The following is a 26499-nucleotide window of genomic DNA, read 5'->3' as shown; positions in this document are numbered from 1 at the left end:
TATAATAGGTGTGCATTCACACTGAGGCCATTTGACAGACAGAACCTAAGATAAAAATAAAATGAACAAATTCCCTGTAATAAGTAAGTGTATAGTAATAGTACATGTAAATTAAATAGGTTACACAGACCGGTGGCTGCACAGTGGGCACTCAGGTCCTGCCCTACCCCTATCTACTTGGAGGTCTGCTGACACATAATGTGCCGATTGGGTACACCTTGTCGCGGTGGGATGGCTTTTACTGTACACTTTTTTTTATCAAAATAGTGTCAACTAATGCCCCATGTTATTTACATGCACTATTACTATTTTTTTTATTTTTTATAAAGTGTATGTTCATTTTGTTTTTATCTTAGGTTTTGACATAGAGATTTATCAGAAGTTTTGATTAGTTGAGTTCGTGTGGCGACACCCACCAGTTGTTATATTGGACAGGTGCTGCTCTCTTCTGTGACTAAAGACAGACTCCAAAGAAAGTTTATCCTCCGTCTCAAAGGAGGGCAGCGCTTGGATGAAAACTTCTGCCCCTTTCATCGATGGGGGATAAAACTTTTGACATGACTCTGTTGTAGAAATCGCAGAAACACAGCATGTCACCACGGACAGGAGACAGATCAAGAGTTAACAGGATTTTATTAACAACAGATATACTCCACGCAGGGAGTAACGGAATAGGAAGGTGTAGTAATAGGGCAAAGGATGGCTAAGGGAATTTGGACAGGGTATAACTGGGAGTATAACAGGGTTGGTAAGGGACGAACGAGAGTTCAGAAAGAAAGAGTTTAAATTTATCAGAATGTAGACTTCAGGTGTAGGAGGGTTTGGGGCTCCAACGGTGGCACCGACAACAGCGGCGCAGGTCGTCTCAACGGAGTCTCTACTTGGCTGGAATCCAACGATGGCACCGACAACAGCGGAGCGGATTGTTTCGACAGAGTCTCTGGGTAATGAACCGGTTCTCCTGCACCTTACAAGGGCTGGCACGATACGGGGTCCAAAGTGAAATGCCGCTAGAGCTGGCCTCTGCTCCGCAGCATACGACAGTTCTGGCCTTTGGATACCTGGCACTGCCTGGCATTCTGTCAGCAGTCCAGTCTGCGACTTCGGGACAGAAACTGTCTGGGAGGATGGCTAAGGTCTGTCTGAGGATTGCCTATCGGCCGGGAGTATTGCTGCGGCGGGTCGGTCAGGGTGCTCGGCACCCATGAGATACTCTGCCTCCTCAGTAGGGGCAGCACTGTAACCGCCACTCAGCTCCCTCACGTGGACTCTGGATCTTTTCCCAAGCAACGCGCTAGATATGCCCACAATCCCCAAGTCAATCACATGATCTGGTCTGTCCTGCACTTTTAGTCTCCCCTTGCAACGCGGGTGACTGTCCCGGCACTGATGGGTAAAAGGCACCCCGACTCTGGTACTCCTCCTTACACTATGACTAATCAAAAGTTTTCTAAAAGTCCAGTTACATTTCCAGTAGTACGCCAAGTCATAGTCAAGTCTTCCCCAGGTGGAACTGTAGATCTGAGCTAATATTCAAGTCGGCACAGGGTCTTGTGAGTATTCTGAGTTTTCCACTTACGGTATCTACCAGTATAATCTGTCCAATGCATGTTACAATTGGGGATCCTTTTATGGAAATTGGAAAACATTTTGTGTGGCCCCCATAATGGACTCTGCTAGGTTTTCACTCTAAGGGTATGTGCACACGCTGCGGATTCCGCGCGGAACCGCAGGTAAAACCGCAGGTAAAGTGACCTGCGGATTAGCCTGCGGTTTTGCCCAGCGGTTTCACACCTCTACTATGTTAAAGGTGTGAAACCGCTGCGGAAACCGCACAAACAATTGACATGCTGCGGTTTGTAAACCGCAGCAAAACCGCGCGGAAAAAACCGCACCGTCAGCACAGCGTTTTTGAAACCCCATAGGGTTTCATTGTACTGTACTTGGTCAGCGGAACTGCTGCGTTTCCGCAGGGGCAAAACCGCTGCGGAAACACAGCAGAATCCGCACCGTGTGCACACAGCCTTAGCCACGCCACATCAGCTCTCAAAGGTCAGGGCTTTCTTCTGGGCCATGTTGCGAGTTGTTTTATGGAAGCCAAAAAGCTGGAGATTGTACTCCATTACTTATTCCTAAATTAAACGGATTAGCGATAGAATTTGGGATTCAGAATTTTTCTTAAATTGTAGGCTTATATAGCACAATACATTGACACTGATGCATCACCAAGCATGAATCACATGGCATTAATGGCAGCAAGTATATTGCAGCATGGAAACATGTACATTCTTAATGATTGGGGTTAAAAAAAATTATGTAATTTCCAAGTTTGTATTTATCATTGTAACGCAATTATCATCTGTTGTGTAGGAAGATCTATGGGAGGTGTCCTTTTAAATAATATCTGTTTTCTCAAGTGTTTAATACGGTGGTGTGGGTTTGATATCTGGTATTTCAAACTTCTCGTAGTTGCAGCGTTGCAGTCATTATTGGGCAATTGGCTGAATTTTGCAACTTGTGCTGACTCAAACTGACCTTCTACCCACATGACTATCACTACTGAAGAGGTCACAAGTATCATTACAACAGTACGGCTGTAGAAAGCCAGATACATTATGAAGAGGTTATTCCTCTACACTTTTTTTAAGTTTCTCTCGATGTAGAAAAAAATCTCTGTCTCACCGACCCCAATTTTAGGAATAATATCTCCAGAGAGGAGAAACTATAATGGAAACATTTGTTCAAATTCTGTGTTATGGACCAACTCCTGGTGTGAAATTGGCCTTAAAAGGAATCTGTAACCAGGTTGTTGCTGACATGCGAGGGTAGCATGATGTAGAGGCTGATATCCTGATTTAAGCGACATATTACTTACCGGGCTGCATGCTGCAATTGTGATAAAATCACTGTTATATCTGCTGCAGATCTAGCACTTCTCTGAATGCGGAGCTCTGTATAACCCCGCCCACACCACTGATTGGCAGCTTTCTGTGTACACTGTGCATAGGCAGACAGCTTCCAATCAGTGGTGGGGGCAGGATTATACAGAACTCATGAATATGGCGAACTATATGTCAGCAGTATAATGCTCCTGGTGTAAAAGCAGTGATTTTATGAAAATTACAGCAAGCAGCTCAGTAATTGATACATTGCTGGAATCAGGGTCTCTGTCTGTACATCTCTATATCATACTGCTCTCAGATTATGTGGCAAAATCTGATGACAGATTCCCTTTCTCAAGTTGTATCTTCCTTCAGGAGCTCAACATTCCCATTGCGGCCTTCTTGCTTTGCCATGCTAGTAAGCTTCTGAAGATTGACAGTTCGGACCACCGGCATGATGGTGCCACTGGTCTGGTCGCTGCTTTCTCTCAGGCTGCTGCCAGCAGAGGGACAAGTTCAGAGTGGTGCTCATTGTTTAGGTAACTGCCCAGGCTGGGACAGCATGGTGGCCGGTAACCAAGGTAACAAGAGGTACACTACAAAATTAAAAATCCTCCCACTAATTAGGATGAAGAGGATCTTTTATGATGGGTAAATTGCACAGTTGCTTGTATTATATGCACTTTGTCTCAAGTTCATAAATGGGTGAAATTTCACCTGAACTGAAGGGGGTTATGTTGTGGCATCCAGCGCTGCTCGGTTCCACTCTGGAAGTGAGCTGTACAGATGACATTATGACCTTGCACTCCTACTGAAATGTGTGCCCAATCAGCAGGTATAGTGCATATGTCCTGTTTTAGTGATGAGCCAATGTGCTCGAGTAAGGTGTTATAGGATAAGGTGTTATCTGAGCATGCTTGTGTGCTAACCGAGTGTCTTCGCCGAGCTCAAAAAATATGTTCGCGGCTGCATGTCTCATGGCTATTTTTGGAGGACGCTGAAGACGCTCTGTTAGCACATGAGCATGCTCAGATAACACCTTATCCAAGCATTTTAGCTCATCACTATTCCTGTTCATTAGCATAGGGCATGTGCATGAGACCCACCACTCGTGCACATGTCTTAGGAGTTGTGCGGGGTTGTAAAGTCATTGGCATCGCTCAGTCGTTGGCTCCGGACAATCCCTTTAAACGTTATGTGGAGAAATAATGCTTTGTCCATTAGCTGTGTCTCCTGGGTGGCCTCTGATGGTGGCATGTGGCACGTTGATGATCAGTGCTAAGCGATATGAAGCAAATGACTTAAAACTTGTTTTTTTTTTATTGTTTCAGAGAGATTGTCAGAACTATATAAAGATCCTTGTGCAGCTGAACAGCACACACCTCTACACCTGCGGAACGTACGCCTTCAGCCCCAACTGCACCTACATCGTAAGCACACTTCTTCAGCTGTATTAGAAAGCTGTCACACCCTGTCTGGGTTGGGCTAGTAATGACATGGCTTGCACTTCTATTACGTGGGCTGCAGAGAATATACGATGTACAGCTATTGTGGAAATATCTCCAAGAGGAAACATAACCTAAAACAAGTGAAAAAACACTTTTATGCCGAGTCGATAAACTTTTCAAATACATTAATGTATTAATGGCGTGTGATTAGCTGCAGCTGTCAGGTAACTTTGTGTCATTGTGATACATCCGATGACACGCTGCTCCACTCTAATGACCCCTGCAGTCAATCACGCGACAGCGGTCCAGCAGCTATTGGAACAGTGACATCACAGCTTCCTGTCACTTTGGCTGGATCCAGGTGGGAGTCAGTAAGTAATTCTGACTGTGTTTTACGTATCCCGCACCTTGTCCAAAGTTTTGTTTTACCTGGACAACCCGGAATATTTTTTTTTTTTCATTATGCTTACGATTTGTCTTCCTTTTACCCATCCCATGACTTTTCTGGTTCCATGAATGAGGCATTATTATGTAGTATTAAAAACACATGTGACATGCACACATATGAACAAGTCGGTAGGACACTGTTCATACCACCCACTGACTCAAACACAAACAGAGAGCACAGAATGACAATTGTGCAGAAATATCCTGCAGTAAAACATGTAAGGGTGTGTGCACACGCTGCGGATTCCGCTGCGGATTAATCCGCACGGATTTTGCAAAAACCGCAGATAATCCGCAGGTCCAAAGACCTGCGGATTATCTGCGGTTTTGCCTGCGGTTTGGTCCTGCGGATTCACTATCTCCACAATGGTGGAGATAGGAACCCGCAGCGGTTTCCGCAGAAAGAATTGACATGCAATTCTTTCTGCGGATTCAAAACCGCAGCAAATCCGCGCGGATTTTTCCGCAGCGTCGGCACAGCGTTTTTTATTTCCCATTAATTAGAATGGTACTGTACACCGCAGCTAAAGCTGCTGCGGGTCCGCAGCGGCCAAAACCGCTGCGGAAACGCAGCGGAATCCGCAGCGTGTGCACGTACCCTAACAGTAGTCAGCAAGTGCTGATGAAAAGATGATAACAATTACAGAGTATTTAGTCGATATGTTTTTTTTTTTTTTTAAATGTATATCAAGCTGCTTCACCGCGTCAAGGTAACCCTTTTTGCAAAAAAACATATCGACTAAATACCCTGTATTTGTTATCTTTTCATCAGCACTTGCTGACTACTGTTATATGTTTTACTGCAGGATATTTCTGCACAATTGTCATTCTGTGCTCTCTGTTTGTATTATTATGTAGTATGTAGGCCATAGGCTGAAACCTGCTTTATGTACAGAGTCTGCCGACTATTGTTTTAGTGAGGTCACTTGTCTGGAAGTTGTTATCATCCAGGTATATTAGACACACAGACGGCAATCAGTGCTTGTATCACCGTACTAACACCCTTACCTAATTCTCTGTTTTACACCCACACCAAATATACTGTAATTAGCCATGTTAGTATATGGAAATGGCATCTAGGCAACTAACCATAATTTGGGTGCATCTGCAGAAGATGCATCTATTTTATTTATCCATCAAATACCTGAGGATTATTAACTATACCAATATTTATCCATATGCTTCTAAATAGGATTGTGTATGCACAGGTGCACCGATCCTCATTAACGTCTGATCATTGCAAACAGGCACATACAAATTTTGCCGGCGTCATTGGAGCCAATTACAGATCCCATACTTCGCGGAGCCATTGCACCTACACACATCTGTACACAGTGAGCGACAAGTGAAGAATCATCTGCTACAGTGAGAATGAAACCTCCCCTAAGTGTTTAACGGGGGAGAGCATGGTAACACGGGCCCCTATTGTTTTAATGGGTTTATCTATTACATCCGAAAGGCATAGGATGTTTTTTGTTGTTGCTAGCCAACTTCTGTCAGGTATGTTTAACAATTGGTTTATGTCCAGCCAATCACATGTGTAAGTCCAGGTGTGTTTTTTGCTGCAGCGGCTCCCCTCGCCACCCGCGCTTGTCCTGGACCTCTACTGCAGGCGTCCATTCACTCTCCATAGTGACCTTATCACATCTCTCACCCATGCACGCTCTGCAAACCTTATGGAACCTCACCTCTCTTTGAATAATCCGGTAGTCCTTTGAGACCCATGTTTCCCTGCTCTGACCAGTGATGCAACAACCTTGAGAAAGGCTCTATGCCGAAACGTTGGTGCTGTTGCTTTGGTTAGGTTCCCTTTGCAGTGTGTCAATTAATAAATTCACTTTTGCATATACATTCCTTCTTTTCCTCTTTTGAGTGCCGGGGTTTACTTTATTGCCTCATTATCAGCTCTGACCATCAAACAATGCCCTCCCTCCCACCCTATAAAAAAAAAAAAAAAAGGGGGGAGATACAATCAAGAGTGGTGTTTGTTTTTTATCGTATCGCTAGTATTTTTTGTTGATAGCGGGTACGTTTTTTCCTTTTGTTTTTTATTTAAAAAAATATAAATCTATATTTTGCTTTTACTTTTGTGTGCTTGTGCTTATTTGTTATCTTTCTTCTTTCTTCATGTCGTGAGGTTTATTAGAGGGGTAAAAATATCCCAATTTTATTGGGATGATTTTGGTCTTCGGTTTTAATAAAGGACTTTATTTTGGAAAGTATGGTGGATTAAAGGACTTTATTTTGGAAAGTATGGCGATTATGGTAATTTTGGAGGAATTTTAAATAAAATGGTATTTATTGAATTATTTTATTCTGTTTTAAACCTTAAGCCCCAAGGGTGGTTTGCACGTTCATGACCGGGCCAATTTTTACAATTCTGACCACTGTCCCTTTTTGAGGTAATAACTCTGAAACGCTTCCATGGATCCCGGTGATTCTGACATTGTTTTCTCGTGACATATTTTACTTCATGTTAGTGGTAAAATTTCATTCATATATCTTGCGTTTATTTGTGAAAAAAATGGAAATTTTGCGAAAATTTTGAAAATTTCGCAATTTTCGAACTTTGAATTTTTATTCCCTTAAATCACAGAGATACGGCACACAAAAAACTTGATAAGTAACATTTCCCACATGTTTACTTTACATCAGCACAATTTTGGAACCAAAATTTTTTTTTGTTAGGAAGTTATAAGGGTTAAAAATTGACCAGCGATTTCTAATTTTTCCAACACCATTTTATTTTTACGGACCACATCACATTTGAAGCCACTTTGAGGGGTCTATATGATAGAAAATACCTAAAAGTGACACCATTCTAAAAACAGCACCCCTCAAGGTGCTCAAAACCACATTCAAGAAGTTTATTAACCCTTTAGGTGCGTCACAGGAATTTTTTGAATATTTAAAAAAAAAATGAACATTTAACTTTTTTTCACAAAAAAAAATACTTCAGGTTCAATTTTTTTTATTTTACCAAGGGTAACAGGAGAAATTGGACTGCAAAAGTTATTGTGCAATTTGTCCTGAGTACGCTGATATCCCATATGTGGGGGGAAACCACTGTTTCGGCGCATGGCAGAGCTCAGAAGGGAAGGAGCGCCGTTTGACTTTTTCAATGCAAAATTGGCTGGAATTCAGATCGGACGCCATGTTGCATTTGGAGAGCCCCTGATGTACCTAAACAGTGGAAACCCCCCACAAGTGACCCCATTTTGGAAACTAGACCCCCCCAAGGAACTTATCTAGATATGTGGTGAGAATTTTGAACCCACAAGGGCTTCACAGAAGTTTATAACGTACAGTGGTACAATTAAAAAATCATATTTTTTCCACAAAAATGATCTTTTCACCCTCAATTCTTATTTTTCCAAGGGTAACAGGACCCTAATAGTTATTGTGCAATTTGTCCTGAGTGCGCTGATACCCCACATGTGGGGGTAAACCACTATTTGGGCGCATGGCAGAGCTCGGAAGGGAAGCAGCGCAATTTGACGTTTTTGGCTGGAATTGAGATCGGACACCATGTCGCGTTTGGAAAGCCCCTGATGTACCAAAACAGTAGAAACCCCCCACAAATGACACCATTTTGGAAACTAGACCCCCCAAGGAACTTATCTAGATGTGTGGTAAGCACTTTGAACCCCCCCAGTGCTTCACAGAAGTTTATAACGCCCGGGCGTGAAAATAAAATCATATTTTTTCCACAAGCATGATCTTTAGTCACCAATTTTTTTATTTTCCCAAGGGTACAAGGAGAAATTGGACCCCAAAAGTTGTTGTCCAATTTGTCCTGAGTACGGTGATACCTCATATGTGGGAGAAAACTACTGTATGGGCACACGTCGGGGCTCGGTAGGGAAGTAGTGACTTTTTTGAATGCAGACTTTGATGGAATGGTCTGCGGGTGTCATGTGCCTTTGGAGAGCCCCTGATGTGCCTAAACTATTCAAACTCCCCACAAGTGACCCCATTTTGGAAACTAGACCCCCCCACGGAACTTATCTAGATGTGTGGTGAGCACTTTGAACCCCCAAGTGCTTCACAGAAGTATATAACGCCTGGGCGTGAAAATAAAAAAAATCATTTTTTTCCACAAAAATGATATTTTTGCCCCCAATTTTTTATTTTCCTAAGGGTAACAGGAGAAATTGGACCCCAAAAGTTGTTTTGCAATTTGTCCTGAGTAGGCTGATACCCTATGTGTGGGGGTAAAACACTGTTTGGGCGCATGGCCGGCTTGGAAGGGAAGGAGCACCATTTGACTTTTTCAACGCAGAATTGGCTGGAATTGAGATCAGATGCCATGTTGCATTTGGAGAGCACCTGATGTGCCCAAACAGTGGAAACCCCCCAATTCTTACTCCAACCCTAACCCCAACACACCCCTAACCCTAATCTCAGCCCAAGCCCTAGCCCTAACCATAATGGGAAAATGGAAATAAATACATTTTTTTTATTTTATTATTTTTCGCTTGATTCACTATTTATGGCGGTTTTTAGATATGGCAGCTGTCACAGGCTAAAAGACGCTTTTTATTGTAAAAATAGTTTTTGCATCACCACATATTGAGAGCTATAATTTTTCCGTATTTTGACCCACCGAGTCATGTGAGGTCTTATTCTTTGCGGGACGAGTTGACGTTTTTATTGGTACCATTTTCGGGCACGTGACATTTTTTGATCATTTTTTATTCCGATTTTTGGGACGCAGAATGAACAAAAACCAGCGTTTCATGAATTTCTTTTGGGGGGGTGCGTTTACACCGTTCCGCGTGCAGTAAAATTCATAAAGCGGTTTTATTCTTCGGGTCAGTACGGTTACAGCGATACCTCATTTAGGTTTTTTTTATGTTTTGTCGGTTTTAGGCAATGAAAACCATTTTATATAAAAAATAATTATTTTTGCATCGCTTTATTCTGCGAGCTATAACTTTTTTATTTTTTTGCGGATGACGCTGTATGGAAGCTTGTTTTTGCGGGACAAGCTGACGTTTTCAGCGGTACCATGGGTATTTATATGCGTCTTTTTGATCGCGCGTTATTGCACTTTTTGTTCGGTGGTATGATAATAAATCATTATTTTTTGCTTCGTTTTTTATTTTTTAAGGGGTTCACTAAAGGGGTTAACTAATGGGACAGTTTTATAGGGCGGGTTGTTACGGACGCGGCGATACCAAATATGTGTACTTTTATTGGTTTTTTTCTTTTCAAAAAACGAATTTATTGGGGAGTTTGTTTGTTTTTTTCACTAATTTATTTAGCGATTTTTTTTTTTAAATTATTTTTACACTTTTTTTTTTTTTAAACTTTTACATTGTCCCAGGTGGGACACCACTTTCCTGTGACAGATCACTGATCTGTCATATCACAGATCACTGTAACAGATCAGCGATCTGTCACAGGCAGTTCTGCAGACTTCCTCATGCCTGCGCTTTGCAGGCAGTGAGGAAGTCAGCTCCCTACAGGCCCCCGAAGGTCCCCGTCGCCATCTTTGATCCGGGGGCCTGTAGGGAAAGAGCCCCCCGCAGCAGCGCTGCACATTGCGCTGCCGTGGGGGGCTCAGGGAAGCACGGAGGGAGCCCCCTCCCTGCCGATGCTTCCCTTTAACCCCCGGTACACCGCGATCGTGTTTGATCGCGGTGTGCAAGGGGTTAACATGTCGGGGGTGGTCCGTGACCGCCCCTGACACATTGTGCCGGGTGTCAGCTGTGATAATCAGCTGACACCCGGCCGCGATCAGCGGCGCTCACCACGTGAGCGCCGCTGATCGCTATGACGTACTATCCCGTCCCTGAGAATTAAGTCCCAGGGCACATGGACGGGATAGTACGTCTCATGGCAGAAAGGGGTTAATAAAGCCTCACGGCCACAAGATTTTATTCCACATCAGTCTGAGTCAGTTTGCATTTATTTATATTAATTTTATTAATTTAAAAGTGAATTACTGGGCCTTGTGTTCCCATGGCTTCAGAAAGTGTAGAGATAAAAGTATGTAGAGCGTGAGGTCCAATACGTAAAAGCAGCACAAAGTAGGCAATGGCAGAGGCAGTGTATGTAGCAAGCAGTTAGGGTTGGGCTTATGCGAGATGAAGGAGTTATCCACTTTGAATCATCCCTTGTTGTAAGGCCACATTCACATGTTCAGTATTTGGTGAGTTTTTTACCACAGTATGTGTAAGCCAAAACCAGGAGAGGGTGATGAATACAGAAGTGGTGAAGTGTTTCTATTATACTTTTCCTCTGATTGTTCCACTCCTGGTTTTGGCTTACACATACTGAGGTAAAAAACTCACCAAATACAGAACATGTGCATGTGGCCTAGAAGGTTCTTCAAGTGGGTCATGTTAATGGGAACCGCAAGCAAATGTTCAGTTTCCCTGCAGCACCAATTTAGAGGAAATGCATCATGACATGAATTTCCCCATGGTGGGACGATTAAAGGATTATCTTATCGAAGTCGGTGGGGTGTCCCTGTAACGCATGGACATTTCAGGTTCTTCTATCCGCTGTGTCTACCTGATGGAGGTCTGAAATGAGATTTCCTTCTATTAACTCTGAATTTTCAAAAACGATATTTGAAGTAGATTTCTAATCAGATAACCAATTTAAGGCTGTGTGCACACGTCCAGAATTCCCGTGGATTTTTTGCGTTTTTGCAGCGTTTTTTTGCCGCGAAAATGCAGCAAAAACACAGTTTACATTGGAAACCAGCTTGCTCGCTGGTCCTGATCGCTGGAGGGGCTGTCTATGTGACAGCTCACCAGCGATCAGCCTAACGATATCCCAGCGATCCCATCCATGTCGGATCGTTGGTGAGATCGCTGGGACATCATTATGTGTAACAGGGCCTTAAGGAGAACACCAAACCTGGTTATTTGTAGAACCCGCCATGTGAAGATAATCCAAGCCTGTGGACCACTTTACCTCTGGGGCTGCACATGTTGCACCAATGGTATGTCCTTCCCTAGATGTATATATTTATTTAAGACTCTAAACTTAGGAATTGCATAGTTGAGATCTGGTTTCAGATATGATCACGGGCATGATGTAAATGGAGCAGATCTGTTCTCCCGGCACATTTTCGTAGAAGGTGGCCATACGCATGAGATAGCTATCGTCTTATGAGTCCCGTTGTCAAAGGGGAAAGGAGAGAGAACTTCTTCCCGAAGTGTCTCTCCCCTGAAAACAAAAGGATTGGGTATTAATTTGAGTCTGCCCAATACTTTTCTCTCTTGACATAAGAATCTGGGGTCTGCTCCTGTACACATTAGTTGGTCACATTGGGTCGGTTGGTTTTAGTCTAATGTGTATGGAAGTCTTGAGAAGTTATTATGTACTAGTCAAGAAATAATAAACTGACCAAGTGTCTCTCTGTTTTGTAGAGAATCAGTGATTTTACTTTGGAAACTGATTCAAATGGTAATCACATCATGGAAGATGGTAAGGGCCGATGCCCATTTGATCCAGAATATAAGTCCTACGCTATAATGGTTGGTAAGTAGAGCAGTTCCAGGAGCCTTACAATAGTTTCCTCAGATTGGCCTATGTTTTCTCAGATTGTATGTACACTGCTTACTCAGTTCTTTGGTCTCTGTGCCAGATGGGGACATGTATGGAAGCACTATCAGTACCTTCCAAGGAAATGAGCCAGTTATTTACAAGAGTGAAGACAGCAAGATTACTGTGAAGACTGAGACCTCCTTGAACTGGCTCCAAGGTTGACCTTTGATTTACTTCTTTGATAAGAATGTTTTCAGACATAACATTACTTTGGATAGAGATCAGGGACCACTTTTGATGTATCCTGGACCATCATGAATTGCAAATATTTGTCTGTGAGGTTGAATCAAAAGTTTCGGTAGCTCAAACATCGTGTACTGGTTGTTATGAATTTTTAACATCTATTCCTCTGTCTTATGTAAGTCGATAAAAATAAACCCTTTATTTTACTAATTTAAAGGGGCTTTGTAGTGAAGATAAAGTATAAACTTTCCAAAAGACAGGTGATTGGTGGAGGTCACCACTAGGACCCGTATCAGTCAACAGAACAGGGTACTTTTATCCTCATTAGAATAGTGACAGTGTGTACGCTGCTCTGACTGCTGGAAAAAGCCCGATTGCAGCATTTGGCAGCCCCATAAAGAATGAATGGAGCAGAGGTTGGGGCTGCTCCTCTATTCTAATGATGATAAAAGTGCCAAAGTCCCTCGTTCTGCTAGTCTGTGAAGATCACAGTGTTTGATCCCCCAACGATCTATAAATTATTACCTATCACGAGGACAGGTGATAACTTCACTGGACAACCCCTTTAAGGAGGATATGGCTGTATTGGTGTAATTTAGACTAAATAAAAATGGAGGCATATTTGGAAATCATTCGGGATGAGTACTTTTCTAGAATGTAAATAGAAGCATAGCAGGAGTACTAATCAGACTGGGATGCTTGTATTGACACTGTAATTAGCTGTGCAGGACCTGCTATTAAACTCATTACCCACTGCTTTGTCATTGCAGATCCGGCTTTTGTCGGCTTAGCTCATATTCCCGAGAGTCTTCCCAAAGGGAACCCTGTAGGTGATGATGATAAGATTTATTTCTTCTTTACTGAGATGGGAAAAGAGTTTGATTTTTTTGGGAACCCTTTCGTGCCTCGGATTGCCAGAGTTTGTAAGGTGAGGATAACAAAATATAATCTACAGAAATAATGATGAGATTACCGTACATTTTACCGTCTTATGACAAAAAAAACCCTTATTTCCTGCTCCTGACAAGGTGCAAAGTGTTAAATCATAATGGTATATGGTTACTTGCTATGCGTCCTTTAATGCTATGATGTTGTCCTTTTCCTAGGGTGACCTTGGTGGTGAGCGTGTCCTACAGAAGAGGTGGACCACGTTCCTGAAGGCCCAACTTCTGTGCTCTCGCCCTGAAGATCGTTTACCCTTTAATATATTGAAGGACATGTTTGTACTCACTCCAGGAGCAGAACATTGGATGAATACCACTTTTTATGGGGTCTTTACTTCACAGTGGTAAGCAGAATGGTATTATTTCTATGTGCAAATATGAGGAACACCCAAGAAATTTGTCTTTCCTGTTATAAATCCCATACTGCAACTTAGCAGTGATCACTGGTTTTATCATTTATCACAGCCTTGTATTGTCAGCTACATTTTAGCCTTTTCTTCATTTTGAAAGCTTGTTTGTGATCGGTTTCTAAAACAGGGACCCCAGTTTATCATAGTGTTTTCGTCAGAATTCTGGCAAGAAACTCATTGCAATGTCTTTCATTTTTAGCACAACTGTAAGTTGTGAAAAAACTCTGCAACTTTTGCCATTTTATACCCGTCCCAGACAGCTGCCCTACAGTAGGCAAAGCTGGGGTAGGGAGTGGCAAAGCTTGACAAATTTACTATAATTTAGGCCACAAAAATGGCAGAAATTGCTCCCAAAATTTAGATCTGCCCTTGGATGGAGCCATATTTCTTGCGGTAGCGCACAACATTTGTGAGAAGTGCCCAAGTCATTATGAGGTGGACATCTATTGATGATCTTGACACATTTTAGTCCAGCGCTGCCTTTATAAAAGGACACCTGGCATGTAAAATAACACTACTAACCTGCAGGTTAATCGCATTCTTACACCATGAGAGCCCAGTTTGCAGGAGGAAATTAACTTTATTCTCGCCAGCAGCATTCGACTTCCAGTAATAGGGGCGGCGCTGGCACGGTTTCAGTCACTGCTCTGTGCATGGAGAACAGCGCCTGTAACCGCATCCACGGCACTGTCTGACAGCAGGCTCAGCATTAGGACTGGCTGTCAGTCAGTTACAGGGAGCATGGTTACAGCCACTGCTCTCTATACACTGAGTGGTGACTAAACCTGTGTTGACGCCTCCCCCTGTGACTGGAAGCCGAACACTACTGGGGGAAATAAAGTTTATTTCCTACTGGCAGCGGGGCTCTCAGTGTGGTGGCTGCAGTGTGTCAGAACACTATTACGATCAAAGATCTAAATAAACTCAAGGAAATTTAGAATTAGTATGTGAACATGTTTTCCCTTTGAAAAACAACCTTTAATGATCAAACACCAACCCAGTGAAAAAAGGTATAAAGTATATAACAATATTCCAAAAAATTGACTAGTCTAGCAGATACCCTATAAAAGGCCTCAAATTACCACTGCCTTACTGTGGAAGTTGGCACCCTAAATAATGATTATTTGGCGCCCCCACTCAACGTAGGCTATCCCTCACTGCCCTATGAAACCCTATCCAAAAAGGTGGGAATCAATATATTATAGGGCAGAGATGAAGAGAGTCTTGAAACTAATGATGAATTCCCAGAGGGTATCTTAACAGGCATACAAATACTCAAAAATTCACGTCAAAAATCATGATTAGTACTCCACCATGTCTCATGCCATAAGATAAAAGGCTAATATAAATCCCAATCAAGCACTTGATTAAACAGTCATGATAGTTCACTTGGAATTGAGGGAAAATATATACCCCACAATGGCACCCACAATCAAAATTGGTGTCCCACAATAAACATAATAAACTCAGTGCCATACTCCTCATCCATCATGGCTTCCGGTATTTCTATCACTTGAACCTCCTGATGAACCCTTTTCTCTACGGGGAAACGCGTCGGGGTGCATCTGAATCATGATAAGTCATACTCCAAATTTTTCAGTTCTTATGTTTGAGTATGGCACTGAGTTTATTATGTTTATTGTGGGACATCAATTTTGATTGTTGGTGCCATTGTGGGGTATATATTTTCCCTCAATTCCAAGTGAACTATCATGACTATTTAATCAAGTGTTTGTTTGGGATTTATATTAGCCTTTTATCTTATGGCATGAGACATGGTGGAGTACTAATCATGATTTTTTTATGTGAATTTTTGAGTATTTGTATGCCTGTTAAGATACCCTTTGGGAATTCATCATTAGTTTCAAGACTGTCTTCATCTCTGCCCAATAATATGTTGTTTTCCCACCTTTTTGGGTAGGGTTTAATAGGGCGGTGAGAGACAGCCTACGTTGAGAGGGGGCGCCAAATATTCGTTCTTTAGGGTGCCAACCTCCACAGTCAGGCAGGGGCAATTTGAGGCCTATTATAGGGTATCTGCTAGACTAGTCAATTTTTTTGGTATCCTTTTTCACTGGGTTGGTGTTTTCTAGAAATTTGATCATTTAAAGGTTATGTCAGAACACTATTAACCTGAAGATTAACCCCATATATCTGCAGGTTAATAGCGTTATTTTACTTGACAGGTTCCCTTTAAGGCTTGGGTATAAAATACTAGCCTTAATGAATCGCAGCATATAGACTGGATATTATGATATATGAGTCTGTAGGTACCCAAGGCCCATGTGGGAAATGATATTCTAGAATGTATTCTTCTCTCCAGGAACAAGGGAGGTGTTGGAAGCTCAGCTGTATGTGCCTTCTCAATGCGTGATGTACAAAAAGCATTCATTGGCCTCTATAAAGAGGTAAACTGGGAGTCTCAGCAGTGGAGTCCATACACCCTTCCTGCACCAGAACCACGACCTGGAGCTGTAAGTATCACATGTGCCTCCAAATATTTGTTACTGAACAACTGGACTAAACCAAGGAAAAGAAAAAATGTGATCCTATAGGAATTAATAGCTGAGCTCTTTTGTTCCCAAATTAGCAGAAATGTGATGAAGCTGGATTCCAATATGTACCTGGCTAATATTATATCTATAGATGTCCTCACAGCAAGCCATGTATGGACATTTGTGTAGTGGAAAAGCAAGCCATTACAGATGACCAGACTTTGTTCCTTTTTATCCCCATTATTCTCTGTGCTAAAAGTTCCATAGCGCTCTTTTCATTCAATCAGATCATATGGGTCTGCACTGCCCCCTAGTGGACAAACTGTATACACTGCAGAATTTTAGCAGATAGTATCCAGTAAATTCTAAAATGTGGCTTTTGGCAATATAACATATGTTCTGTGATAGTATTAATCAGTTTGAATATAGTTTAATAGAAGTTTGGTGGAGCTTTATGGTCTATGACATTATTATATGTTGATATATTTACTTTTATTTATCCCAATAGTGTATTAATAACAAAGCAAGGAGCATGAAAATCAATTCCTCACTACAAATGCCTGACAGAGTACTGAACTTTATCAAAGACCATTTCTTGATGGACAGTGCTGTGCGAAGTCAACCACTGCTGCTCCAGACAGAGATGCTCTATCAGCAGATCAGCGTCCAGAGGGTCAAGGGGCTGAGGAATACCTATGATGTCTTGTTCCTGGGGACAGGTAATGCTTGATTCAGTTGTCCGGAGACAATTGTATAGAAGTTTATTACAGCAGTTTCATTGTTAATAATACTTTTATATTCCACAGATGATGGACGACTGCACAAGGCTGTCCGTATGAAAGAGAAGGTCCACGTTATTGAAGAAATCAAACTTTTCCCAAGTGCAGATCCAGTTCAAGAGCTACTGATTGATCACAGCAAGGTAAGTTTCATCCACATATCAAGGCTAATAACATAGTGAAGTCCCTTAGCACAAAATTATGTAAACTATATGCAGATGTTGGTCCAGTTGGACTCAAACCCTAACCTAAGTGCTGCATAGACACAGTGGTGCTACTGTGGTAGGGGCCCAGATTGGGGGGTGGTCCACTGCTTACCGCGACCAGACGATGCAAAGATGAGACAGAGGCAGATTCCAATTGTAACAGGTCCGAATTTATTGGCCGTCGTCCTGATGACCGTAGCCACACACCGCAGCACCTTTACAGCTCTCCGTATCCAGGCCCGGGTACCTTCACCTTTCCTTCAGTCGTGGTGACGTTCCTCACGGATCTTTCGCTGGGGCTGTCCTAGACCAATCTACTGCCAGAGCTTCACCTGCCCGAGGACGTCGTCCAATCCGTACCCCCGGGGCCTCGTCTGTCCTGCGGTATGACGTGTCAGGGCCACCCCCCTGACTGTCTTCTCCTGTCCGTCCCTTGGTTGAGCTCTCCACCATCGTCAGTCTTCTGTAGTGAGTTTCTCCACCTGAGCTCCTCCCGGGACTAACCTCACCTGGTACCCTGTCCTGTCCTATTTATCCCCTCTCTCACTGGGAATTTCCCTCCATGGTTCCTATCTCCCCGCCCCCCATGACTAAGCGGTTTCCTAAGCCCTAAGCTGATGTCAAGTCCTGTACTACACTCCCCCCTGCCATCTTGTCGTCAATTCTAGGTACTGCACTCCCTTTTCTATCTTTCCCAGCTGTTACTCTTCTGTCATGGTCAATCTCCGTCTATAGTGCACAAACCATCCCCTCCTACTTCCAGTCAAGTCTGTCCATCAAGTCACCTTCCCCATACTACGTACTGCAGAGAAACCGTGGTATTACTGCTCTAGAAGTACTGCAAAGAAACAGCGGTACTACTCCTCTACAAGTGCTGCAGAGAAACAGCAGTATTACTGCTCTACAAGTACTGCAGAGAATCAGCAGTTCTACTCCTCTACAAGTACTGCAGAGAAACAGTGGTACTACTGCTCTACAAGTACTGCAGAGAATCATCAGTACTACTCCTCTACACGTACTGCAGAGAAACAGTGGTACTACTGCTCTACAAGTACTGCAGAGAAACAGTAGTACTACTTCTCTACAGGTGCTGCAGAGACACAGTGGCACTACTGTAGTACCAGTGCTTCAGGGAAACAGTGGTACTATTCTTCTACAAGTTCTGCAGAGAAACAGTAGTACTACTCTTCTACAAGTGCTGCAGAGATACAGTGGTACTACTCCTGTTCAAATGCTTAGAGACAGTGGCACTACTCTGGTACCAGTGCTCCAAGGAAACAGTGGTACTACTCCTGTACCAGTGCTCCAGGGAAACATTGGTACTACTCCCCCCAAAAAAAGTACTGTAGAGACACAGTGGCACTATACTGGTACCAGTGTTCCAGGGAAACAGTGGTACTACTGCTCTACAAGTACTGCAGAGAAACAGGAATACTACTCCTCTACACGAACTGCAGAGAAACAGTGGTACTACTGCTCTACAAGTACTGCAGAGAAACAGTGGTACTACTCCTATACAAGTGCTGTAGAGAAACATGAGTACTATTCCTCTACAAGTACTGCAGAGAAACAGTAGTACTACTTCTCTACAGGTGCTGCAGAGACACAGTGGCACTACTGTAGTGCCAGTTCTTCAGGGAAACAGTGGTACTACTCTTCTACAAGTACTGCAGAGAAACAGTAGTACTTCTCTTCTACAAGTGCTGCAGAGATACAGTGGTACTACCGTACAAGTGCTGTAGAGACAGTGGCACTACTCTGGTACCAGTGTTCCAAGGAAACAGTGGTACTACTCCTGTACCAGTACTCCAGGGAAACATTGGTACTACTTCCCCCCCAAAAAAAAGTACTGTAGAGACACAATGGCACTATACTGGTACCAGTGTTCCAGGGAAACGGTGGTACTAGTTCTCTATGTTTGCTGCAGAGAACAATGGTACTAGTCTGGTTCCAGTGCTCCAGGGAAACAATGTTACTACTCCTCAACCAGTGCTGCAGAGAAACAGTGGTACTAGTGCTCCAAGGAAACAGCTCGCTGTTAACCATAGTGCGCTAGGTGTTGAGCTATGAATTGATTTTCTTCTAGAACCATATGACCGCTTTACCTTTTCCAAAGGACAATTTATTTCCTGAAAGCTAGACAATACATCTCACATGTCATTTACCATTCAGTTACTAATTAATAAATAGAATTGACAATTCCTGTAAAAATCCATATCTCTGTCTAATATAGCAATAAGATGACATAGTTTAACTGTTGACACCTTGATTCTCTGATTGTAACCTTGGGAACTCATGTTTTTCTGTCTTTTATAGAACCTGGTTTATGCCTCGTCTGGCTCCATGGTGGTACAAGTTCCCGTCTCAAACTGCAGTATGTATACAAGCTGTGGGGAATGCATCCTTTCACGTGACCCCTACTGTGCATGGAGTAAAAAAGGTTGTCGCAGTGTACACCACCATTTACATGATCCAAATGTCCAGTGAGTATTCCCTATTATGTCCCTTTTCAGTAGTAATGTTTGCATATATCAATTTTTTTTGTTTTTGTTACATAGTTACTATACATAGTTAAGTCGGTTAAAAAAAGACCGAGATCCATGAAGCTCAATCTTTCTCCACCAATTATACATTTTTTCACTACATAATCTATAACTCACAATGATGTGTACTGAGGAAATCATCCAGCCCTTTTTTAATAGCTGTCATAGTGTCTGCCATTACTACCTCTTGTGGTTGGGCACTGCACCGCGTGATTGCTCTAACTGTAAAGAACCCTCTGCCTGTAATGAGTGCCCCCTGGACCTTAGTATGGTTTTTTGAAAGGAACAAGTTGTGCCAGTCCTCTGTACTGACCACACATGTATTTATACATGTAAATAAGATCTCTTCTGAGGCTTCTTTTTTCTAAGCTAAACAAACTTTCTTATTCCAGGCACTGGCTCCAAGATATTGAAAATGCGGATACTGAAAAACTTTGCCACCAGGGCAATAGCTCAGGACCTTCTGGTCGGGTTCATGCAACAAGTGGTAAGTCATTGAAAGACTGGGATGTGTGCAGTAATAAGAAAAGTCATCATTATTGTAAGTGTGTGTAGACAGGCAGAGAGAAATGAAATTAAATCAATATGAGAGAGTGGTATGAGGGGGATACAAGAGATGAGAGTGTATGGGGGGGAGGGAGAGCGAGATGAAAGAGTGGTATGAGAGGGATACAAGAGAGGTGAGAGAGATGAGAGATTGGTATGAGAGGGATACAATAGAGGTGAGAGAGATGAGAGATTGGTATGAGAGGGATACAAGAGATGAGATTAAGATGAGGGGGGAAGGGAGAGCAAGATGAAAGAGTGGTATGAGGGGGGATACAAGAGAGGAGAGAGATATGGGGGGGGAAGGGAGAGCGAGATGAAGAGTGGTATGAGAGGGATACAAGAGATGAGAGATATGAGAGGGTGAGAGAGTGGGATGAGAGGGATATGAGAGGGTGAGAGAGATGAGAGTGGTATGAGAGGGATACAAGAGATGAGAGAGTGGTATGAGAGAGATACAAGACACGAGTGGTATGAGAGGGATGCAAGATATGAGAGAGAGATGAGAGGGTGAGAGAGATGAGAGAGTGGTATGAGAGGGATACGGATACAAGAGATGAGAGAAAGATGAGAGAGTGGTATGAGAAGGATACAAGTGATGAGAGAGTGGTATGAGAGAGATATGGGGGAGAAAGGATAAGTGGAGAGAGTGATATGAGAGAGCAATATGAGAGAGGGATTTGAGAGATGAGACAGATATGAGGGGGTAAAAGGGAGAGAGGAGAGAAAGTTATCAGAGAGGTATAAGAGAAAAATATGGGAAGAAGGGAGAAATAAGAAAGAAATATTATTGTAAGAGGCTGAGAAAGATGTGAGAGACAGATCTATGTAGTCATCACATGCTGATTTTGGTAGTTTTAGAGATTGCTAGGTCTGTAGATATAAAATCAGCATGTGATGACTACATAGATCTGTCTCTCACATCTTTCTCAGTCTCTTACAATAATTCTTTCTTATTTCTCCCTTCTTGCACACATTTTCATCACTGTCCCCGATGGGGCTCACAATCTATATTCCCTATCAGTATGTCTTTGGAGTTGTCCTTGGTGGGATTCGAACCCAGGACTCCAGTGCTGCAAGGCTGCAGCGCTAACCACTGAGCCACTGTGCTGTCCATTACATACAAGATAAATATTAAAATAACCAAAATAACTATTTCTGTTCTTTGCTTTAGTCACAGAAGAGGCCAATTGTGAGAAGATTACGCTGAAACCAAATAATGCCACCACTTTGCCGTGCCAGTTGTTATCCAACTTAGCGTCTCGTCAGTGGCTTCACAATGAGAAAGCCATCGATGCCTCATATTTTGTATTAGAAACGGGAGACCTCATCCTGGTAAACATCCCTGAACGGATGGGAACATATGAATGCTGGTCAGTAGAGAAAGATTTCAAGAAGCTGATGGTGAAGTACTGTGTGGAAACCGACGGCATCGTAAAAACAACCACAGAAAGGGTTCAAACAGAAATGATTTTCCACCATGTTAGTGCCATTGACAAGAATGGCAACACCTCACAGATTCTTTCCTCATCCTCAGGAGGTAGCTCTGCCCAACTTATGGGGAAATCTTACTGGAATGAATTTTTAATCATGACTGTACTTTTTGCGGTGGTAGTAGTCATTCTGGCGTTGTGCATCTTGTATAAGCATCGCAGTGGAATGAAAACCATTCTGAAACCAGTAGAAAATTCAGACAAGAAGCCACGGAAACATCCAGAAAATGTGCCTTTAAATGGGAATAGTGCTCCTATCCCACAAGGTGACCATAAAGGTTATCAGACTCTAAATGACAACTATATTATTAACACCCCTGTTCATGACCCTTTGGTTGCTAGTAAAATTGTAACAGAATCAGAGAAAAGACCTCTGAATGTCAAAGACACTTTTGTGGAGGTATCTCCAGCATGCCCAAGACCACGAGTAAGACTAGGCTCAGAAATAAGAGATTCTGTGGTATGAAAACCTAATACATAGGACATTCCTGAACCTATAAACCACTATGGGACCACAAGAGACTGCTCTACAAGGCTTCGTGATCCACAAGTATTCTATGTGTGTGCATGCAACTTTATGATGATGATCAAAACTTGATTGTCAACCCAGGCTACCTATACATGGATAGCTTCTGTGTGCAGAGAATATACAAGTGTACATTGTGGAAAGATAGCACATCGTCTTCTGTTACAATCATCATCATGATTTCTAGACACGGAAGGACAATTGTGTTTGGAAGCATGTGCACACTTGATCTCCAGGTAGCACATTTCCATTTCAACCCTCATCTGATAAGCTGTGTGTAAGGACCATCTTTTGAGTAATTTGCACATGGTTAGTAGAAAGTTGGGATGCTAGTGTTATTCCTCCACTATGGCTGGTCTTCAGTATTGGTTACGGAGAAATGGAGCAAACCAAATGTCTTTGGAGGTTCCCAATGCCTCAGTCATGTTAGAAGATCATAAAGACCTGTGAACATTTTTGTAGATCACTGAGCGTCCGGACTTTCTGAATAGCAAATGGACATGGTAGAAGTGTTGGCAGGTTTTCTTTTAATGAAAAGCACAATAAGATTCTGGCATTAGCCATGAAATAGGGTTTTCAGAATATAGCTGGGTACATTGCCAACTGGTAGCAATATTCTACTGCAAAACGCCTCGCAACAGTACAGGACAACCTTCTGTCAGACGGAGGAATTGTCAGATATTCGCCACATCATCCTCCCAGCCATCTTCATGAACACTCGTTGCACCTCCTGCTGATGATCATCCACATCTTAATCTTTTAGAAAACTTTTATGAATATTATTTTTTTTTCTTTTAATGTTTTTTTTTCATGACTTATTTTTGCTTTGTTTGAAATAATGTGAAGCCAGGAACTGGTGTCATGGCACCAACAACCAGCTACAATCTGCCTAGAGTATAAGAGGTACACACATGGATTCCTTAATTTATCGACCTGATAAAAATTGCAACACGTAGTGTTTTGTTTTGTTTTTGTTTTTTTTTTTTCTTGAGGGAATAGGGGTGTAAATATTGTATATTTGTCATGGGTTCTTATTTGCATATGTTTTTCAAAGTTCTTTTACGTACGGGATGTTTTCTGTTAATATCGACTGATTTTCCAGTAATGTAAACCATTGCTCCAAGTGACAAGATGTGAAAATGCATTTTATTGTTTAAGAAATGTCAAAATCTCGCCTGTCACACTTTTTCCAGTGCCTTCATAATGCGGGACTGTATTAGCACACACAAAGATTGAATGGCAATGTATTCTGAGATTGTTTTTGACATTGTGTATCATTGGTGTAACCTTTTAAATTGGAAGAAGCAGTAGTTACTCTCTTCCTTGGCTAACACAAAAAACTAATTGTGGGGTGTTTGAGAGTAGATGGCGAGCGCACGCTCTACACTCATAGTGCCATAAATGCTCTTGCTTTACTGCAGATTAATATGAGCAGTGTTTAATTATACCAAAGTAGTTATAATGCTACTAGATATTGTATAGACTTGTACAAAGTGAATTGGTGGAGAAAAGCCTTGGCGAATTGAATCCATTTTTGTATACAGTTGAGCATCGAGCTACAATGGTACTAAAGACTACGGATATATCCGCTCAGTGGGCTATAGCTACTTCTTTATGAAGCACATGTACCTCAGCTGGAATCAAGCTCCTTCTTTCCTACCCATGGTAAAGCACAATATTCCATAGACCTTCCTTCGTGCCCTAGGAATTTTAGTTTCCAGTCTCCATTGGAAACTTTTTATGGAGCATTGATCAATGTTGATTGGACCAGCGAATAAGTCTTTGAATGTACAGTATTGAGTCAGTAGCATCTGATGTAAAGCACATCCACTTATAAAAAAAAAACTCATGTAAGACGATATTTACTAGGCATTCTACAAACAGACGTTCAGTGACTACCTGTAGCATCCGTGACACTTACCAGATATACAATGCTGTGAATCAGCTGCTGCTTGACAGAGATATTTACCGGTACTACACTGAATATAGAGGACCACTAGGACGCGGACATATTCTTACCTGTGTTGCAAAAGAAAAAAAAAAGAAAAGAGAAACGCGCACCTTATCACAATGCATGGAAACGTCCCATCTGTTGTAAATATATATGTGCCGCTTTTTTTGTGCCAAACGTTTTGTCAGTATGTGGTGTTGGTGAGTCCTATTGTACAGTCCGCTTCCCAATGTTGATTTGCAGTTTATGAACATTTTTTTATTACAGCACTTTATTTTTAATAAAATGTGGAAAATTTACAGTGTCTTTTTTTTCTGGATCTTAATAATTCTATTTTGCCTTGCGATGTCTGTTCTAGGTCAATAGAAAATGTGTTTGGGGGAATGAAGTGCACACACACAGAGCAGTATCGTCAGGTAAGGATAGTAAAAGTCAGGAGGATGCGCTCACCTGGCGGAGTGGTGTCAAAGCATAACCCCTGTGCACACGTATAGCTGCTGCTGCGGCCCCGTGGCTGGAGGAGGAAAACATCTTCCAGATGATTATTAGTACAGGAGGACAATACCACATTGAACGGGCTGTGCCGCGGTAAATGAGAAGCCTTTTGTTTCCAAACTGGTTCTTTATTGTGCCAACGCGTTTTAGAACCATACTGCACTATTCTCAAGGTAAGAAAAGTGACTTGAGAAAGATGCCCAACCATTGCCAAAAGGCGGTGCAATAAAGAACCATTTTGGAAAACAAAAGGCTTCTCATTACCGCAGACATTCAACGTGATATCATCCTCCTCTACTAACTGTTTTAGGTCCATATCATATTTGGGAAATCCAATCTCGAGAACAATTTGGAACAAAAATCTTGATGCGAGCTAAAGAAGAAGCATTTCTTAATTAAATATTAGGAAACATGTGGCTTAAAGCAGATCCTCTTCATCAAAAAAAGTCATCCAGGGGAATAAATCTTTACACATCATTCCGAACGGGTGGTTTTGTGTGCTAAACAAATGAACTAAAATTGGGTCAGTGAGGAAAGGGCTTGTTTTCTCATTAGCTGAAGCAGGTAAAAGAGAACATAAACTGTGTGTATGTGACATAGAAGAATTATCTGCTTTTCAGAGTCGGTGCACTATTATTTATGTATATGAGGGATGAAAAATAGAAGAAATAAATTGAGAGATAGAAGTGCAAAAGAACATGTAGGGACCTGTTCAGACTTTAAAGTAATGGCACTCTTCAGAATTGCCCTATGACTACGTACAACTAGTAGATGGGATATCCTTGTATAAGTGGTCATCAACATGAGATACAAAGTACAAGAAGCATTGCACAAATTATTGTGAAACTTGTAGATAAAACAGTCAAAAGATGCAAATGTCAAGAAGTGAAGTAAAAGGAATAATAACTTAAATGCGGTTCATATAGCTGTCTGATAGTTGGTGGGAGACTCCTCGCCATTATGTCAGAATTTTCTTGTAGCATATTTAACAATCTATTAAACTTAAATTTTTGTGACTATATTACAGTTGTAAAACTTATATTTTCTTTAACTATTATGCCAAGCTTTTATTTTGCTATTTGAATATTTGGTGGTACCGAACATCACTGACAACTTAAACCCTTTACAGACCAATCCACTTTTGGCCTTTAAAGGGGTTATTCAGCCTTAGAGTACAAGTCTGCAGTCACTCTATGTCACTGCAGACTTGTGAATCCTTACAGTGCCTGCATTGTGCTCTGAGGTTTCACTGGTGCCGGGAGTATGACCGCAAGTATGTGATTTGTGCCGTCACATGGTGACTAGATGTGCACGGCCTTGCTCAATGCAAGTGTATTGAGTGAGGTTGGACATGTCTAGCCAGATTGTGGACGGAAATATGTATATCGCATATCTGTGGTCATATGCTGTCGACTCTTGGCATCGGTGAATCAACACAGCGTGCAGTGCTCAGATGTGAGGATTCACAAGTCTGCAGACACATGCAGACTTGCACCCTAAGGCCGAACAACAACTTAAGGCCAGGTTCTCATAGCGTTAATGCAGTCCGTTCAACGCATAGCGTTGACGGGCTGCGTTAACACTA

At 42.1% G+C, this 26499-nt stretch overlaps 1 protein-coding gene across 2 annotated transcripts in view; it reads left to right on the top strand.

The window, feature by feature from the left end:
• The window catches only part of SEMA4B (semaphorin 4B), a 404475-nt gene extending 379757 nt beyond the window's left edge, over nt 1-24718 (top strand). For both annotated transcript variants that reach the window (XM_073568651.1, XM_073568652.1), the window contains 11 exons: nt 4214-4312; nt 12166-12277; nt 12384-12500; nt 13297-13454; nt 13633-13814; nt 16204-16354; nt 16884-17094; nt 17182-17297; nt 19677-19843; nt 20296-20390; nt 21624-24718. In XM_073568651.1, coding sequence (XP_073424752.1) covers nt 4214-4312; nt 12166-12277; nt 12384-12500; nt 13297-13454; nt 13633-13814; nt 16204-16354; nt 16884-17094; nt 17182-17297; nt 19677-19843; nt 20296-20390; nt 21624-22408 — 2193 coding nt within the window. In that variant the 3' untranslated portion in view covers nt 22409-24718. The remainder of the gene's footprint in view (nt 1-4213; nt 4313-12165; nt 12278-12383; nt 12501-13296; nt 13455-13632; nt 13815-16203; nt 16355-16883; nt 17095-17181; nt 17298-19676; nt 19844-20295; nt 20391-21623) is intronic.
• The last annotated feature ends 1781 nt before the right edge of the window (nt 24719-26499 follow it).

The sequence above is a fragment of the Dendrobates tinctorius genome, unplaced genomic scaffold (genome assembly GCF_039654945.1).
Source record: "Dendrobates tinctorius isolate UK_male_01 unplaced genomic scaffold, ASM3965494v1 ptg000022l, whole genome shotgun sequence".
In the NCBI taxonomy this organism is placed as follows: domain Eukaryota; kingdom Metazoa; phylum Chordata; class Amphibia; order Anura; family Dendrobatidae; genus Dendrobates; species Dendrobates tinctorius.
This window is presented reverse-complemented; position numbering and strand designations above follow the sequence as displayed.